The sequence below is a fragment of the Embiotoca jacksoni genome, unplaced genomic scaffold (genome assembly GCF_022577435.1).
Source record: "Embiotoca jacksoni isolate LCO1_2020_lvr unplaced genomic scaffold, fEmbJac1.0.p SCAF_44, whole genome shotgun sequence".
Classification (NCBI taxonomy): domain Eukaryota; kingdom Metazoa; phylum Chordata; class Actinopteri; family Embiotocidae; genus Embiotoca; species Embiotoca jacksoni.
Window position 1 is genome coordinate 1458347 of NW_027185397.1, and position 18687 is coordinate 1477033.

At 43.2% G+C, this 18687-nt stretch overlaps 3 protein-coding genes across 3 annotated transcripts; 2 read left to right on the forward strand and 1 right to left on the reverse strand.

Annotated features, from left to right (window-relative positions):
* The first annotated feature begins 685 nt into the window (after positions 1–685).
* seta (SET nuclear proto-oncogene a) lies at positions 686–4678 on the forward strand. Its single transcript, XM_069169374.1, has 8 exons — positions 686–1002; positions 2059–2116; positions 2378–2520; positions 2647–2750; positions 2852–2965; positions 3114–3284; positions 3479–3610; positions 3709–4678. The coding sequence occupies exons 1-8, from the start codon at positions 930–932 to the stop codon at positions 3730–3732; spliced, it is 819 nt and encodes a 272-aa protein (XP_069025475.1). The 5' UTR covers positions 686–929; the 3' UTR covers positions 3733–4678.
* On the reverse strand, positions 4182–6053 carry LOC138210307 (uncharacterized). The gene is made up of 2 exons (XM_069169377.1): positions 5362–6053; positions 4182–4944 (listed from the first exon to the last, which is right to left on the reverse strand). The coding sequence occupies exons 1-2, from the start codon at positions 5768–5770 to the stop codon at positions 4790–4792; spliced, it is 564 nt and encodes a 187-aa protein (XP_069025478.1). The 5' UTR covers positions 5771–6053; the 3' UTR covers positions 4182–4789.
* A 254-nt stretch (positions 6054–6307) lies between these two features.
* On the forward strand, positions 6308–18499 carry LOC138210308 (outer dense fiber protein 2-like). Its single transcript, XM_069169378.1, has 17 exons — positions 6308–7193; positions 7450–7545; positions 8276–8415; positions 9813–9936; positions 10066–10197; positions 10279–10353; positions 10429–10500; positions 10634–10750; positions 11673–11861; positions 12540–12640; positions 14089–14224; positions 14561–14671; positions 14959–15222; positions 16242–16342; positions 16428–16590; positions 17490–17615; positions 17708–18499. Exons 1-17 carry the CDS (start codon positions 7089–7091, stop codon positions 17900–17902), a joined length of 2247 nt encoding a protein of 748 aa, XP_069025479.1. The 5' UTR covers positions 6308–7088; the 3' UTR covers positions 17903–18499.
* Positions 18500–18687: the final 188 nt, after the last annotated feature.

Sequence of the window (18687 nt, forward strand, 5' to 3'; positions counted from 1 at the left end):
TCCTTCTCCTCCTCCTTCTTCTCCTCCTCCTCCTTCTCCTCCTCCTTCTCCTCCTCCTCCTCCTTCTCCTCCTCCTCCTCCTTCTCCTCCTCCTCCTTCTCCTCCTCCTCCTCCTTCTCCTCCTCCTCCTTCTCCTCCTCCTCCTTCTCCTCCTTCTCCTCCTCCTCCTCCTTCTCCTCCTCCTCCTCCTCCTTCTCCTCTCAGCTGTCTGTCACATCAGATTGAAACCATGAACGTGAGAAGCCCACACTTGAAAAGACTGACATCACTTCACCTGCACTTGTTCAGGCGGTTACACTTGAAGATTTCACTCATACCGCCAAATGTGTTCATGTTTCGGGCTTCAGGGCGGAGCACGGATTAAATGTCCCATTTCTTATTTAAAACCTATAATTATCTCCGGGCCAAGTTGTGTCTGCCGGGCTCATCAGCACGAGCCAGCAGACCGAGGCTCCCGCTTCAGCTGACAGACAGCTCTTTCTAACTGCGCAAGTGCGAGTCGGTCCAACTGGAGGTTCGGCCCGGCCCGGCCCGGCCCGGCCCGAGTAAACCGGTTCTTTACTCAATAAATGTGGCCATCACAAATCAGACTAATTTCAGAAATAACGCTCGGTTGTGCTCCGTTTGTTGGTTTGTGCGCGCGGAGCGTGCCGCGAGCCCCGGTGGGAGCGCAGCCGCGAGCTCTGCTTTGGAGGCGGAGCTCGTGCGGCTCCACTCGGAGAGGCGCGTTCGTAATGAAAGGAGCGCGTGAGCGGCGCTGCTGTGACTTCCTCGCTCGTGCAGCTACATTGTGTGGAAGCGGCACGTTGTTGGCTCCCTGCACGCTGAACTTTACACCGAATTCACGTTCTCCTGTTCGGGGAGAAACCAGGTTCGACGCCACCGGCTATTCTCTCAGACGTCTGTAAGTTAACCCAGCTTGCGAAAACATGTCGGCCTCGGCGGCAAAAGTGAGTAAAAAGGAGCTGAACTCGAACCATGACGGAGCGGACGAGACCTCCGGTAAGGGGAATGGCGGCCTCCCTGTTCACCGCCATTTTCACTTTCTTCTCTAACATAATTTGTGGTGCCTGTGGCTGTAATATTTTGAGTACTTCTCGCACGTATTGCTCTGATCTGTGTTCCACACCGGGAGCCCCCTCCGGGTGTCCTCCGCGGTTGCTGCGTGTATTCAGATTTCGCTCGCAGCAGCTAGCATGCCGCTCCGGCTGCTGTTGTTCCGCTCGCCGCTCACAGGCCGTGTTAGCGCGGCCGCTAGCTGCTCCGGCGTGGCCGCTCGTGTCGACGGCTTCTTACCGGAGCGGCCGTATGCGGTGCAGAGGGGACCGTTGTTCGGTGCGCGGTTGTAAAATGGCCCCAAACGGTGTTGATGTTGATTTTCGGGGTTACTAATCGGGAGAACTTGTCCGTTTCGTGTGTCGCTAGCAGCTAGCCAGCTCGTGTTGTTGTACTGTTACCTAACGAGCTGACGACGCGGTGCTCCGTTACCGGACAAAATGCGTTTAAATCCCGCCATTAGTTGAAACCGGGACGCTGTTTATTTGGACGTTCGCACGCAGGACGCCGCTTTTCGAGCGCTCGGAGGTCCGAGCCTGGCGCCTGTCCCCCGGGCTCCCGGGCTCCCGGGCTGTGTGCCGTCGGATGTCCCACATTTAAACCACGCGGCCTCGCGTGGAGCAGCCGGCAGGAAGCGGTGAGTCTGGACCGCTGCAGCTGCAGCTCCCGGCCGCCGCGGGAGTCCGGTGTCCTCCTGCACCTTCGACCCGCTCGACGCCGTCGCAGCTCCGCACAAAGGGACAAGTTAGACTACTGCAAACACCCGAAACTTACGGGACTCCGTCTGCTCCGACTCGGACGTGTTTTTCCGAAAAGCACGAGGCTTAGTTTCATTGATCAGAAGTTTATATCCCGGGAGGAAGAAGAGAGGACGAAATGAATGTCCCGGAATGTGTAACTCAATGTCCAGAGGGTTTCCGTCCCCGTGGACATTGTTGATGCTCATGTACTCGAGTTCTGCTCGTTTTGTGACCTGGTTTTTTAATTGTTTTTTTTAAACAGAGAAAGAGCAGCAAGAAGCTATCGAACACATTGACGAAGTTCAAAATGAAATCGACAGGTAATGAATGTTTTCATGAAATTATAATTATTAATGATGTCTTAATTTGTATAAAATTCAGAGGTGATCACTGCATCTTTCTGAAGGAAGCTGAACTTCATGTTAAAATCAGGTGGTGTACTGTTTACCAACCCCTCTTACAGAACAATTTAATACACATCAGATGAGAAGAAGTGTGTGAATGGAACTTTTATTTTGTAAATTAGGTTTGTTTATTTAATCCCCCGACCCCCCCCCCCCTCTTTCCTTTTTTTTTTTTAGGTTGAACGAGCAGGCCAGTGAGGAGATCCTAAAAGTAGAACAGAAATACAACAAACTCCGTCAGCCATTCTTTCAGAAGAGGTCAGAACTGATTGCCAAAATCCCCAATTTCTGGGTCACCACGTTTGTCAACCATCCACAAGGTGAGCAAATCAAGAAAAGCTTTTTACTGCTTTTGTCTGTCCAGTTGAGCATCATGCCTAGTTTGTGTGATTTTTGTTGTTGTTGAACGGTGACTAAAGTTAAAATGTGATGCGTTCTCACCACAGTATCTGCCCTACTGGGGGAGGAAGACGAAGAAGCACTTCATTACTTGAGCCGAGTGGAGGTGACAGAGTTTGAAGACATCAAGTCGGGCTACAGAATAGATTTTGTAAGTGCTGCAATATTGTGCTCACACGACACAACACAGTGGTGCAAGTTATCTTTTTGTGTGTTCTTTACCCGAGTGTGTTTTTTCTTTTTTTGTTTTAGTATTTTGATGAAAATCCGTACTTCGAAAACAAAGTGCTTTCCAAAGAGTTCCATCTGAACGAGAGCGGAGATCCATCTTCAAAGTCAACAGAAATCAAATGGAAATCAGGAAAGGTATGTGAATCTTTGTGAGGTTGTTGGATTTAAAGTTTAGTTCACAAGGTAGCCATGTAGATTTTCTTTCTTGAGCAGCTGTGTTCATCTAGTTTTCACGTAACTGAGGGGTGTTTTGGTACTTTATATTTTCTTCCTGTGTTTGTAGGACTTGACCAAGCGCTCCAGCCAGACACAGAACAAAGCAGGAAGGAAGAGGCAACATGAAGAACCAGAGAGCTTCTTCACTTGGTTCACTGATCACGCCGACGCCGGCGCCGACGAGCTCGGGGAGGTCATCAAGGACGACATCTGGCCAAACCCCCTGCAGTACTACCTGGTACGTTTGCAACGAGTGCATTCACTGCTCATTATAATGCATTTCTTTCTTGTGGCGTATCATTTTTGTTCCGGCAATAAGTCGACCTCTTTAAAGGAGTTAATTTGAATCACTTTAACTTGCCGATTTAAAAAGTTTGTTAACATTTGATGTAGCTGAAAGACAAAAGTGCTGAAAGCTCTTCTTATTTCAAGGTTCCTGACATGGATGACGAAGAGGGTGAAGGTGAGGATGACGAAGAGGATGAGGAGGGACTGGAGGACATAGATGAGGAGGGAGATGAAGATGGAGAGGAAGATGAAGAGGATGATGGAGAAGATGGAGAGGTAAACTGATCACCTCTGGAAAACAAAGTGTTGACAGTAGTTTGTTTTCATTTACTGACTGTCTGATTTAATATATTATTATTTTTTTACTCTTTCAGGATGATGAGGGAGAAGACGACTAAGAAATAACATCTACCGAGACCCTCAACCTTCTATTCCCTGTTTGGTTTTCCACTTGTATTCGGGAGCAAAGGTTTTAAAAACATTTTTTTTTTAAGTTTTTTTTTTTATTTTATTTTATTTTTTAAGTTTTTTAATTGGTGTGCTTCATCTTCCATTCTGAAGCCTCTTTGCCTGTCGGTGCCATGTTATGTTCTCCTTTGATTCATTTAAGGCCAATGGCACTTTGCCCTGAATTGTGAGTACCATCCCCAAAAGTCATCTCAAAAATAATAATAAAAACAAATAAAATAATTAAAAAAAAAAGTCTAAGAATAGAATCAGCACGGCATCCTGAGTAGAATTTGAAGATGATTCACACAGAAGTCCTCCTGTTCAAGGTTGTGTGGTAAATTGACTAAAGCCATGGTGTAGTGACCTAGCGCTAGCAGACCTCTCAATATTTTCTTCCCCACTTTTTTTTTTTTTTTTTTAAATATTTTTTTCCTGTCAGTTGGGACGTTGAACCCTTGAAAAACTTATTTTTCCCCTGTGTGGTTAACGAGTACCAGCTCATTCCTTTGACTTGTAATGTTTAGGGGGAGGGAGGTGGGGAAAGCTGGGGAGGGGCAGGAGTATGTTGGTTATTGGGGAGAGTGGTTATTTTGACACCATTTCTATGGGACTTTGTTTTTTTTTGTTCATTGTATTGTTTTACAGATATCCATAAGATTTGAAATGACATTTTTAATAAAGAACAAAATGGAAAAAAAAAAACAAGCTTGTAAATTTTGGCCCCCACTGCTTCATGGGTAAAAAAAAAATAAATAAATAAAAAAAATTCAAAACTGAGAACTGTTATCTCATAGAAATACCCTCACCCTTTCCTTTTCCGCTGGGGGGAAAAGAAACTGTTTTAAATTTGAGGTGTAAAACTTGCTTTGTTACAATAATAAAACTTACTGTGTATACACGTGTGGGAGTCTTCAAACCAAGCGGGTGCATAGAAATTTATTTAGAAAAACCAGATTTAGGTTGCAGAAAAGGCACCTGGGTTAATGGTCAGAGTCAAGAGTCCCATCAGCTGACGAAGGATTTCGGCGTCATCAGCAGGCTCGAAGCAAAGTCTTCTCTCAACAGTCGATGGGTGATTAAAGCCACGAAGGTCTGATCCGACTTCTCAAATCTGGCTTTTGTGATGGTGTGCGGCCAGTCGCTGGGCTGGAAGGCCCAACCTGGTGTCGGAGCAAAAGAAAACATTTATCTGAACTGGAAACGGTCACAGTAAGGATGTGTGTCTACTACATGTTGGGAAGATACACCGATTGAAATAAGTAGGACGTGTGCCTCTGGGATAAACGGGACGAGTAAAGGTTTACATTTTTGAAGTTTATTACTCCTTCCGACATTAATTTCGCTAAGCAAGAACTTTTTAATGATATGCATCACTTCTCCAAAGTTGTTCGCCGCAATGATTTTAATTTGTGGCGTGTAACCAGAGGATGAAGTTTTCCGAGACTTTTTCCTCAAACATTTATTGGCATTTTATTAAAGATAGAAAACATGTCGGTGAACTCCACAGGCCTCGTTCAAAATGTATTGTAACCGCTTTCGGTCCTTTGCACCGGGAGCTCGGTCAGACGTGCACCCACCTAAATGAGTCCTACACCGGGGACAAGTGGCGGCGGTCCACGAGAAGCCCGGGAACCAGGAGAAGTTCGTGTCCGCCGGCCAGTGCTGGACAACGTCCGCCTTCCTGAACGTGACCACCTCAAACCGGTGTCCGTGCGGGTTTTCGAACAGCTGCAGGTGAACCCGTCGCCCCCCCACCAGCGTGTCGTTGCGGCCGGAGAGCGCCAGCCGGCTGGGGACGAAGCGGATGTCGGTCCCGGACGCCAGCTCGTGTCCACACGCCCGACACAGGATCAGGGTGTCGGTGCTGACTCCCGCCTCCCCGCACGACTCAACAGGCTGGTACGCGGCGGGGTAGAAGAGGAGCACCAAGGAAATGCACCATACCGTCAACCTCTCCGGCGGCCGCAGGCTCCTCGCGCACCTCATCGCTGCCCCGGCGCGCACATGGCCGCCCGGCAGCTAGCTGCGACCCGAGCGGCTTTGTTTTTAGCCGAGGCGGCTGCGACGCGCGAAGGTCCACGGACGGTGTTGGGCATCAAATATCAGTCGGGAGTAAAGCAGATTAGATTATACGAAATAAATGTATTAATTCTGGTCACTAACTGTGTAAATATAGTACATTTTCTGTGATTAGTGAACTTTAGAGGCGACTAGACACGCTGAACGTTTGCTTGCTGTTCCTCTGGCTGAATCACACCGGAAGTGCTTGGGAAGAAACCGGAAATGCAGTCATCGTAACCATTTCCCATTTAAACTGCGTACGTTACAGCATACCAGCTACACGATGTTAAAACGCTATTTACTGGAGTAGGAAAGTCATTTAAGTTACAACTTAGCCAAGAGTCTCAAGTTTCACCGTGGTTTGCGGGATTTTTTAAGAAAAAAGAAAGACTGCTAATAAGATTTATATATATATACATATATATATATATATATGTATATATATATGTATATAAATATATTTATAAATATTTATATATAAATAAAAAGGCAGTTCAATAAAAACTTAGATTATAGACTCAAAGGAAATTGTGCTATAAATGCGTTTAAAACAGAGACTGTATATAAATTGGCATTTTAACGGTTGGTTTCATGCTGCATTCAAGGCGTCTTGTTTCAACCGTAATTACCAGATGTCAGCCAGGACACGCGCGATATCTGGTTTTATACACTCATCCACACACCATCAAACTGTTGGCAAAATTACTGCCAATAGTCCACCGATGACGGGTACATCAAAATAATATCCAGTATTAATAATTATACTATTAGCTAAATTTACATGAGCGATACCCTGGTTGATTTATGCAGTTTACCAAATATATAATGCATTTAAAAAAAGAAACAGCCAATGTGCATTTTCGTGTGCGACCAAAGGTTAGCTGGGGACGACAGCGAAATGAAGCATAACAAACCCTAAATAGTTGGTCAAAGTGTCTGCTGTCCTGTTTTTCCGACATCTCGAATGCAGCTTTAAAACATGACGCCTCACCATCAGTGGTTACCACAGGCAACGCTTACTGAAAACTCACATCCACCAATCACAAACCGCGATCTTACAAACGAGCCAATCAGGTTGGTCGTTCGTCATTTCCAAACAGTCCTCCGTAAAGAAGAGATTTATCTGGGAAAACATGTCCTGCAGCGCAGTAATACGGTGCTTTTTGTCTTTTTTAATGATTGTTTAGTTGTGTCTTCGTTGACACTGAACGAGATCTGAATATTGTTGTAACTTTTCGAAAGAATGAAAACCCGAGATTCTCCACCTCCGCCACCGGTTCACGTCCACGTACTGGAGACCACACCTGTACACTTTCATATGAGGAGGAGTCCCAGCAGGACTCCACAGGTGACTGCACTTTCTTAGTAATAGTGAAAATACAGTTTGAGGTGATCATAGATTACCTTTGAACTTTGATATATGCATGATGATCACAGTTTGAATAAAGTAGCTTTCAGCTTATATGTGGATTTGATCAACTTGCCAACTTCACCTGTGCTGATTTGTTACTTTCCATGATGTTTTCCCCTTTTGGCATATTTCCAAATAGATTACAAATAAATATTCAATGTTATGATGTGGAATCTATTTCCCTTTGTTGCAGGATGGGATGAAAGCTGTCCAGCTGAAGGGAGACGGGGGGAGGCCGAAGGTCCGGACGCCGTGGATCCCCCCGGGAAGAGTGTCCTGTCGAAGAGATGTGGGTTCTTACAAGTGTCGGGTCTCTTTAGAGTGTTTATCTCTCACGTCCATGCTTTCAACCAGAGTCACTCTATATACTGAGAATTGATTACATAGGAAGTGATATTCTGGTCCCCTCATGGAACAGACAGGTTTTTACTGTAGTAATAAAAGTAATGACCACATTCACAGCTCTTTTCCGAGGAATAAAGTCAGCAGCTGTCCAGTCAAAGTACTCATAACTTAACGTTTATGTTTTTCCTTTGTGTGTGTTTTGTTCACAATCTTTATGTTGCATAAACTGGAATGACAGTCTGCTTTTTTTTTTTTAAATTTGAAACAACAACATGTGGAGCAGAACTGTGACCCTATAGGAGATAACAAAGGAGAGTGTATATGTGTAGCGTCTGATGATAGATGTCACCTCAGGCAGCATCTGCTGCAGCAATAGTTGAGCAGAGTGTGTTTAAATCTGCCAGAGGCCTGATACATGAAAATAAACTTTCCAGACAGAAAGAAAGTCGATTCTTTGATTGGCTCAGATGAAATTAATTATATTCACTGATATTCAGCATTATTTCAGTGGTAGGGAATTAGGCAGCACTGATCTCTTAAAAGATGTCCCAGCTACTTTAATTGCAGAATTGAATATATCTAAATGTTTTGGTCGAGACGTGTTGACAGAATTCAGTTTCATTTCTAGGTGTTCCCCTGAACACAGTTTCTGTTTGTTTGTGTCATTTGAGCAGACGAGCCGAGCGCAGCATCCATCAGAGAGCTGGATCAGACATCAGCGAGATGCAGAGGAGCAGAAGGAAGAGCTAGCTGCAGTATCCAAGAACCTCAATGTCCTACTTAGAGAGCAAGAAAGCATTCATCACTTAAAGAAGTAAGAGCTGCTTCATCAGACCCAAAAATAACAGGCTTTGTGCTGAAAGCCATCCCAAAATAATAATTAAAAAAACCTAAGATTATTTACTTATCACTACTGGGGACATTTTGTTTTGTGATCATGTGTTTTCTTTTAGTCTAGATGTCGACGAGACAACTCGTCCCTTGAAATGAAAAAGTCAGGCTTTCTGCCTGAGATGAAACACAGACCCAAAATAGACCAGAAAACGCTGCACAGGTTCAAAGACACAGTCGACTAACTGTTCCTGAGTCAGATTTGGAGCAGATGTAGGACGTAAAACCTTCTGTGGAGATTCCCGCTGGTCGATGGCTGGTTGTTGTCACACACGCCTCCCTCCACTTTTCCCACGCTGATAAGATGTCTGTGTGTCACCTTTAACCTTTTCAATCAGAATGACTTCATACACTCTGTAACACACACGTTGAAAAGAAGCGAAGAACCAAACAAATAAACAGAACCACAAGGTAAAAAATGTAGGTTAAATAAATTGAAGGACTTAAAATTGCAACAATAAAACAATGTTTAAAAAAAAATCAATTCAGAAAATTCAGAAAAATAAAATAAAACAATAATTAAAGTTTAAAATCAGGATCATTAACATCACTAGAAAGCCAGCTTAAAAAGATGAGTGTTTAGTTTTCTTTTAAAAACAATCAGAGAGTTTGTTATTCTGATGTCCAGAAGCAGCAACTTTGTAAAAAGAGAAGTCGCTCTCAGCAGAGCTTCAGTGGGACACGCGAGGAATATTTAAAAGAAAAGCAGAGGAGGATCTCGGTGATCTGACAGGAACATAAAACGAGACCAGATCACTGATGTAGGAGGAACAGGATCATTCAAAGCTTTATAAACAAGTAAAAGACATTTCAAATCAATTGTAAAAGATACGGGCAGCCGATGCAGTCTTTGAGTAGTCGGGTAATGTCTTCTCTTTTCTTGGGTTTTGGTTAAAACTCTGAACAAGCTGCAGTTTATTTAATGACTTTTTTGGTAAACCAGTAAAAAGGGATCTAGAATAATCGAAGCAGCTGGTAATAAAACCGTGAGTGAGTGTTTCAGTGTCTTTGTGAGATAAAACAAAAAACCTGTCAGTCTTTAGCAATATTCCTCAGATGAAAGAATGAAGTTTTAATCACCTTGTTTGAGATAATACTTTTACTTTCTCTCGTGCTGTTTTGGATCCTAATTAAAGAATTTCAGTCTTCTTTGAATAGTTCTTAAGAACTAGTTCTGAGAGCCCTCATCATAAATACTTTCAGGGAAAAGTCTTTGTTTGGATGAGACTCCTCTCTGCTTTGTAAAAATCCCTCCCATGTGATGACAGATGAAAACACACGTGGGTTCTGGTTTAACGTAGTTTTTTTTGCTGATTACAGGTCAGATTCTCAACACCGAGCGACAGACGTGCTGCTGAGGAGGCTGGTGGAAACGGAGATCGACGGTGTCGCGGTAGGCAATCAGCTGACGGCCCTGAAGGAAACCGTGGACGGCCTCACCAAGGTGATTTTACACCGAGTGGCTACACAGTCGGTTCTGAGGATGAAAGGACAGATGCAGGATGAATGAAAGAACGGATGTGGATTCATTTTTGCTCTTCCATTATTGTGCTTTTCTTTTCTTTTTTTTCAGGCAAAGCGTCTGTCAAAGCTTCACGCCGCGTCGCTGGGACGGCAGCAGGACCTGCTGCTGGAGAAGATAGGCCTGTTTGATCACAGTAATCACAGCCTTCGAGAGCTGCTCAGAGAGTGGAGTGAATACGAGGTACGGAAAGGGGAAGAAGACGGGAGGAGAGTCGCATGTCGGCGCGCAGCAACTCACTCCTGACTGCTGTTGTATCCGCAGAGAGAATATCTGGTGTGGTCACAGCAGAAAAACGCCGTGAAGAAGAGACTGGCTGACAGTGAAGCAGAGAACATTGTGAGTAATTATAATTCTTTTTCTCACTCATTATCGAGCCAGCAGACATCTGAGGAGCTGCTTCTTCTCTTACAGCGACTTCTGGCCAAACTAACCAACAAGGAGAAGGAGGCCTCCAAGCTGGCCGAACATCTGGACGTTGAGAAGGTTTGTAACTCACCGCTGGATGTGTGCCTCTTCTTCCCACTTCTGTTCGTTATAGCTTGAAAGAAAAAAGACTGAACAGAAACTCCTCCTCCTCCTCCTCCTCCTCCTCCTCTGCCTCCCTCTGTCGCTGCAGGATAACGTGAAGGTGACCAAGGATCTTTCGAGGATCCTGGAATCGACCCGCAGCCACCTGGAGGCTCAGCTGAGGCGAGCCGAGGCGGAAAAGGCTCGTCTGGCTGCCCAGGTTCAGGTGTGTCCATGTGAAATACAATAAACACACACACACACACACACACACACACACACACACACACACACACACACACACACACATTTCAGCTGCCAGATGTGGAGCAGTTGTTTCTATCAGTCCAACGCAGCCACGACAGGACAGGTGGAGCAACGCATTTCACACAAACACATGTTCTTCTGACACATACATGACCGATCAGTGTCACAGCCTGAATATTTTTCAATGACCGTTTTTTTCTTTGAAAATGGATTACATCTGCTGTCGTTTGCGTCCGACTGACAGTTACTGAGTCTGCAGTTCATTGGTGGCTGATTTCAGATTAATCAGACTCAGACTCTCGGTTGAACTGCCGCACGTTTGATCGTCTGTATCGTTTCGCAGATGAAGCGTAGCGACGGACGTCTTCACACAGCCTCTCTTCAAATTCAGCATCTGTTTCTGTTTCTGGTGCTCTTTGTCGTACGGTGGCCCGTGTGGTCCATATTATATAGAGACATTTACTGTATATAACCAGCTACTTTACTGTATGAAATAAATCATATATTACCTAACTCTTATATTTGAGCACTCTGATATTTTTTTTTTTTTTTTTTTTTAACTTCATATTTCTACACATTTCTGTGTTTTTCCATCTACTTGTATGCACATAATAGCTCGTGTTGCCCTCTCTCTGAACAGCCCTGTCTTTGCTTGTCTTTGTTTGTTATTTGCATCTGTTGTCTGATAATTGCTTGGTGCATTCAGAACAATAAAAACTGCTGTCAGTGTCCTTGAATGTGCACATGTGCAGTAAAACCTGGATCGTGTTGATTTACCTTAGTTGACACTTTTCATCTGTCCCCAACTGGACAGTGTTGAAGGGCCTTCAGTACCCTTTAAAGCTGTTTTCCTGAATGCTTCGCTTCCTGTGTTTTTGCAGAGGATGCAGGGGGCCCACGAGCTGCAGCAGGAGGAGCTGCAGGTTCTGCAGGACGAGCTGCAGACTCTGAGGCTCCGCCGGGAGGACCAGGAGGCGAGACAGCACCGGGAAACTCTGGTCCTGGTCACGCAGCAGGCCGAGCGAGCCGAAGAGACGGCCAGGCAGCTCGCACAGAAACTTCAGGAGAAGGTGAGTGTGCAGAGTCAGCAACACAGAGTCTGAAAGTCAGAGAGAGCGACAGTATGTGGATCTACAGTGGAACAAACAGGAGGAACGTGTCAAAGGCTGCTGATTTTTGTCTTAAAGTCAATTATCTACAATAAAAAAAGGTTACTGATATTTTGTTAACCATGTAGGGAAAGATTTGTTTGCAGGATCAGCATTTTAATTTGTTGTAGCTTTTATATTCTGTGCTGCAGCCTCAATACAAAGCCGGTGGGTGTTGGTGGTGCTCAGAGCATTAAATAAAACAGCAAGAAGTATCTTTTCTACAAACAGACTCGTAGCTGAGTGGGATCCACTGACCTGTCTGGTTTATCCTGCATTCAAATCAGTGTCAGCGGTGGCGGCGGCTTGTCTGATCTCGAGCTTTTATGCAAATCAAATTCAAAGGAAAGCATGTCGGTAGAGTAGCAGTCTACCAGTGAAATGCACAAATAATAAATGCAGCGGAGAGGGTCGGCTGCTGGAGCCTCCGATGATGGTTCATACGTTACAGCAGACTGCAGCACATGTTGTGAGAGTTTCCTACTTGTTTACCTGAGGGCATGTGACGCCTAAGACAGATTTTCTTTTTATGAATGAATTTGCAGGCGTTGGATTAAAAATGGGAAATAACGAGGAGACATTGTGTGTTTTGTCCTGAAGCTGTCTCACGCGTTGTCCACATCCAGCGATTGGTGCCTCCGTCACTCAGAGGAGGCAGCTACTAAAGGACAGCTGGAGGAGGACATCTCTGCTCTCAAGTTGTGAGTGCACTCAAACACACATTTAGTTCTGATGGGGGGAAAAAAAAAGTGGACCATTTTCACAAACAGACCAAACAAATCAGACCGTAGATGTTTCTTATTGTCTGAAGGCCGTCTGGTGACTGTTTTAGAAAATTAAACATCACTTCTTTGTAATTCAACTGTGTGAATCGTGTATGAATGATTGTTGACTTTACGTAATATCATTTTGAGTTTCTGTTGATTTGTCTCATGAAAGGGTAGATTCCCTCAGATGTATCCACAGCTTCATTTCCAGTCATAATTTCAATGCACCAAATTTTAATAAATCATAAAAATGTTAGATTAAATTTGATCTTTTGAAATTCACCAACAGTTAAATGATTATGTAAAAAAAAAAAAAAAAATCATCCTTAACATCAGTGTATACACGTAGTCACAGCTGCATTAGTTAATTACCTGTTATAAAAATATATGAAATACGCTATGATAAATTTGATCATCTAATTCTGCAAATATTTGTTCCAGTACAAATATGATGACACACTAAGTGCTCAACAGTTGTAGAGTCACCTCACATAATAATAATAATGTGGTATTTGTTCCTGTGAAGCCGATTCTCTGGCGAGTTACGTGGATTAAATGACACAGGAAGAAGTTTCTCAGCTTGTTTGAAAAAGAAAAAGTTTTGATTCATCAAAAAAATTTAAATGTTGCACCACAAAACGGCATAATTACGTGTGTAAAACAAAACATAATTCTTGTTTTATAAAATTGGACCCGAACCTCTCGGCTGTTGGGTCGCCCCGCCGGCAAAATCATTTTAAAGTATATATTGTATGTACCTTCTCACAAAAAAAGAAGAAACCAACAATTTTCTCAGAAACAATTTGAAGCTGACAAAAGTAATCGACCTCCATCTTTGTTTATTTTGAATGGTAAGTAAAAGTCAGACTTTGCTTTTGATTTTTGATTCAACTGAATATTTTAGATAATAAAACAAATGAAAATGGCAATGACAAAATGAATGTCAATCTTACCCTATATTGTATTGTATTGAATATTATATTGTGTTTGACAACCTTCAAAGGAAACCCGTGTAAAACAGATGACTTGTGCGGTTGTCAGTGAGACTTCCTGTCAGCAGCTGGTTTGGTCCACTGTTGCTCCAGCTGCCTCCTCCAGACTGCATGTTTCATCTCTTTTCAGAGATGTTTGATAGGATTCAGATCAGGACTCATAAAAAGCCGATGTTTTGTTCTTAGCTACCGTTGGTGCTTTTATCTGTGTTGTGGGTCGTTATTCTATTGGAGGACCGGTGACCTCTGACCTGTGACTCAGACGGAGCTTTGTAACACCAGGCAGCACGTTTCGCCTCACAATGCCTCAAAAGTCTTGAGATTGTTGTGGACTTTTTGGGACGGCGATGACAGCGTAACTCAGGCTTTATATACCTGCTTCCTTCACAGTCAGGTGACCGAGCTGAAGTCTCAGCATCATTCAGCAGAGGAGAAGAATCGGGTGGAGACGGAGGAGCTCAGGAATCAGCTGCATCATCTCGCCGCTGAAAACGCCTCCACCAGGCAGGACAACCAAAGACTCAAGGTACCTTCAGAGAAACCAGCAGCAGACAACGTACAATCACTTCCATCAACTGGGATTTAATCATCACATTATATTATTAAGAAAAATGACTTTTTTCTAGCCAGCTGTGGGTGTTTATGGCTCTACGTTTATGTTCTCTACGTTATAAGACGGAGCATATGTGAATCATTATCATGCCAATTGTAAAAAAACAAAAACAAACTTGTTTTATCTCATTTATTTTGCAGATCCACGGGGCAATTTTCAGGACAAAAATTTAACAGAAAATATTGTTAAAACTTCAATTGTTTCATATTTTCTTTAGCCTAAAGGAAATGTGTTTATGTTCATGTTTAGGGTGAGCTGACGTCATCTGAGGAGAAGTTCAGGGGACTTCACTCTGAAGCTCATCAGCTGAAATCATCCATCAAAAAGTATGAAAACCTCGTGGAGAAATACAAGAAAAAGGTAAAGTCAGAGTCTCAGAGAAGCTGCTGCAATTCACACAACTGACACTAAAACTTCATTAGACTTCAAAATGAAACTTTATTTGCATTTCTGAATAATGTGAATGTTTAATCTTGAATATTAGTTCTGCAAATATTCAGAGGGTTAAAAAAACCAACTCATTTAGAATCTGACTAGCATTCTTTTACTTTGAAATCACGCAAAAACATGATCTCATTTGTAAAGTCTGGAAACATAAGGATATTCTGAACAAGTCCAGTGTGCTGCGGTGCCATCGAACCTCTCAGGTCCAGCAGGCTCGTCTGGAGTCGGAGGAGTTCTGCCTGAAGCTGGAGATGGTGCAGAAGGAGGCGCGGGAGGTGAAGGTGAGCCTGGAGAGGGAGAAGGAGCAGGTGAGGCGGGAGCTGATGGGTCGACTCCGAGAGCTGGAGACGCTGCCGGACCGACTGAGGAGGACCGAGCAGCTGCTCCGAGACGCCCAGAAGCAGGCCGACGCCCACAAGAGGAGGAACATGGAGAACAACTCGGCCCTGTCTGAAGTCAGACACAAGGTACTTCACAGAGATTACACCTCTGAGGATTAGAGGGAAAAACATACTGGCTGGAACAATGAAAGCTTTGTATTTTAGAGGTACAAGATTGTTTTAAACAAAAATCACAGCCCAGACGCAGTTTGTGTGCACCAAGTACAATAATTGTTGAATCCCGTAAGGTCCTTTGTCATTTGATATAGTTCCTAAACAATTTACCAAATGTACACTTGGACAGACTCATTATTAGGTTTCTACATACCTCACAGCACGATCGGTGTCAAACTCAACTTTTCCAGTTATTTTAAACATGTCAGATATTTTTTATTGGGTCTTGTGTAAGATGTGAGACGATGCACAAATTACCAAACATTATTCTGAGTAACGTTTAATGTCCTCGAATGAAACAAGACGAGGTGAAACCCGAGTCACCCTGTTTGAAACGCTAGAGTGCTTTTAATTTGAAATAAGGGCTTTTAATCTGAAACGGATACAGGAAGTGGCACCCTTTGGCTGACCAATGGTGAAACTTAAACACTCGCTCACTCCCTCACTCACATTGGAGTTTAATAGGTATACAAATTATTATTCAAAGTACTTTTTATACATCTTAAAACATGTCTGGGTGGAAACTTCACAGAAAGCTTGCTGGTCAACTTTAAATGTGATGAAGTCCACGTGACCGTTTCATGAAACCGCCACACAGCAGCATGGGAAAGTTACTGTTCTCTCAAAAGTGTTAAACAAAAGGATTTCACTTGTTTTTTTGAGTGAAGAAACATGCAAATAAAAGATTATGGATATTATAAGATAAATGAGGGAATTTGTGATTAATCTTTTTCTTTCTCAGTGGATTATAAATATTAATCTCTGTCACATGAATGGCTACATAGGACAGTTTAAATCAATCACTGCATGTTGTCTTCATCTCTAAGAGGAGTTTATAAGGAGTTTATATTGATTGTTTTTTCCAGCTGTTTGATGGCTGCGGGTTGAAACGCATGTTGTTCTATCATCACATGAACTGTGTTCCTCCACAGGTGGAGCAGCAAGGCGCTCAGCTGGAGACGTTTCAGCAGAAGAACGTGTTGCAGCAGGAAGACAACAACATCCTCAAAGAGAAAGTTCTCAACCTAGAGAGGTAAACAAGCAGCTGATTATCACAGAGGTGGCGGGCGCATATTTTACCACTGCGGTGTTTGATCTGCGCGTCGTTTTGTTTGCAGGAGGCTGGAGGACACGAAGGTGGAAAACAAAGCGATGTCTCAGGCTCTCACCTTGAAGGAAGCCGGCATCGGCAGCGTTCAGCAGCAGCTGGAGGAGAAGACGCACGAGTGCAGCGTCCTGTCCAGACAGCTGCAGCAGAGCCTGGACGACGCGCAGAGACAGGTCGGAAACCAGGAAGTCACCGCTTTCAGCCGCCCGACGGCATCCAGTCACAACAAAACATCCCATAACGACGGTGACCTCGGTCTAATCTTAGAATCAGACTTCAGCGGGTTCATTCAGAAAAAGCCTTAAATTACACTCTTCTGGCCTTTTAATATCTTAAAGAGGAGTCGATGTATGACCTTTTTTTTTATTTCTTATTTAATCGGTTGCTCCTTTAACACTGTTAGTGGTTGAGGAAAATGACATCAGTGTTGGTTCAGGTGGGGAGCATGAACGTCCTTCAGCCTTTGAATGGGGACGGGGAACGTTGAAGAAGGCAGTGACCTTTGAGTGACGGTGCCGCAGGCTGGTTTTGAATGCAAATTACATAAATGTGTTGCTTCTTTTGGGGGGGATGGAAGATGTTTTTTAGTTTTTTTTCAAGCCCTTAAAATAATTTGAGAACTCATATTTCCATATGTAGATTGAAACTCACTAATCTTATCCTCCAAGTTTGTTTTAGAATTGACTTTAAGATCTTACTGATGACTTTTTAATTTATCTGACCTCATTGTTGCATAGCAGCACGTACGCAGCTCTGGCAGTCAGAGATCCTCATTTATGGAACGATCTGCCGAATCAGTAACATCTTTGAAATCTCTTCTGAGAACATCGAAGAACTTTTCATGATTTTTGTGATCCTGGTTTATATCTGGATTATTTCACTCTGTAATTATGGTATTTATTATGTCATCATCTCATGCTGTCATTGCTTTACTCTACTTTTACAGCTTGTCTGATTTTATGGTTTATTTTGATGGCTGTTTTTTGTATGAAGAACTTTGTAATGTAGTTTTAGAAAAGTGTTATTTCTAATGTAAACAAAGTGTATTATTATTATTGTGTCTGGTGTGCAGGTGGATGACAGCATGCAGAGGGTTTTGACCAAAGAGAGAGTGTCCCAGTCCAAAGCGTTGGACCTGCAGAGCCAGCTGAGCCGAGCCAAAACGGAGCTGAACCAACTACAGCGAAGCAAAGAGGAGGTAGGTGACGCCGCGAAACACTGAAAAGCATCAAGCTGTTAGATAAGTCCCACAAATGTGTTGTTTGTTTTGCGTCTGTTTTGAACTTCCAGATGGAGCGACGCTTCCAGAGTCAGCTGCAGAATGTCAAGCAGCGACTGGAGCAGTCGGACTCCATCAACCGCTGCCTGCAGAACTACGTTCATTTCCTCAAAACCTCCTACGGAAATGTGTTTGGTGAATGCTTTCCAGCCAACTGCGAAATCCTCCAAACTGACCAGCACTCATCCATTCCCAAAGCGTTGTGAAGGACCCGAAGTACAGTTATCGAGTAGCTGCTTTTGACTTGAGCGATTTTAACCGTCTTTGGAATTAATAAAAATACACTAAAATCAAATGTTTATATTTTGGTTGCCTGAACTGTATTTATATTCTTTTGAATAAATAACCTCCTGCATGATACTTGATTCTGTCAGGAGTTGAAAAATATTCAACATTTAAGGAATTCCAAAAATACACAGCGATGAACTGTGTTCACAGACGATGGTTTTCACAAGTGTTCCTGAGCCCATGCAGTGATTTCCACTCCAGAATAGTGTGTTTTTAATGCAGTGCTGCCTGAGGGCCCGAAGATCACCACCATCCAATATTAGTTTCCTCTCTGAAATCATCTTTTTATACCCAATCATGTTACTGACCTGTTCCCATGGTAACCTGATTAGTTGTGAGATGTCCCACCAGGTATTTTTTTTTTGTATCTTTACACAACTTTTCCAGTCTTTTGTTGACCCTGTCCCAACTTTTTGGAAGCGTGTTGAGCCTATATTTTCCATAAAACAATAATATTTCTCAGTTTCAACATTTGATATATTATGTTTGGTCTATTTTCAATTAAATATGAGTTAATGTGATTTGTGAATCATTGCATTCTGTTTTATTTACATTTTACACAGTGTCCCAACTTTTTGGGAAACGGGGTTGTAGGAAGCGGTGTATGCTCTTATTTATTTAGTTTTATTATTCGTTCTAACTGTTCAAATGTATTGTGGTACACATTTTACTTGTCACTTACACTTCCAGCATGTTTTGCTCC

Bases quoted from the DNA above. Each gene is read 5' to 3' on its own strand.
- seta (XM_069169374.1), top strand. From the start codon at position 930: ATGTCGGCCTCGGCGGCAAAAGTGAGTAAAAAGGAGCTGAACTCGAAC. The intron at 2,521-2,646 runs GTGAGCAAATCA...TTCTCACCACAG, and splicing joins GTTTGTCAACCATCCACAAG to TATCTGCCCTACTGGGGGAG. The intron at 3,611-3,708 runs GTAAACTGATCA...TTACTCTTTCAG, and splicing joins ATGATGGAGAAGATGGAGAG to GATGATGAGGGAGAAGACGA.
- LOC138210307 (XM_069169377.1), bottom strand. From the start codon at position 5,770: ATGAGGTGCGCGAGGAGCCTGCGGCCGCCGGAGAGGTTGACGGTATGG. The intron at 4,945-5,361 runs GTGGGTGCACGT...CTCCGACACCAG, and splicing joins CCGGTGTAGGACTCATTTAG to GTTGGGCCTTCCAGCCCAGC.
- LOC138210308 (XM_069169378.1), top strand. From the start codon at position 7,089: ATGAAAACCCGAGATTCTCCACCTCCGCCACCGGTTCACGTCCACGTA. The intron at 8,416-9,812 runs GTAAGAGCTGCT...TGCTGATTACAG, and splicing joins AGCATTCATCACTTAAAGAA to GTCAGATTCTCAACACCGAG. The intron at 14,225-14,560 runs GTACCTTCAGAG...GTTCATGTTTAG, and splicing joins AGGACAACCAAAGACTCAAG to GGTGAGCTGACGTCATCTGA.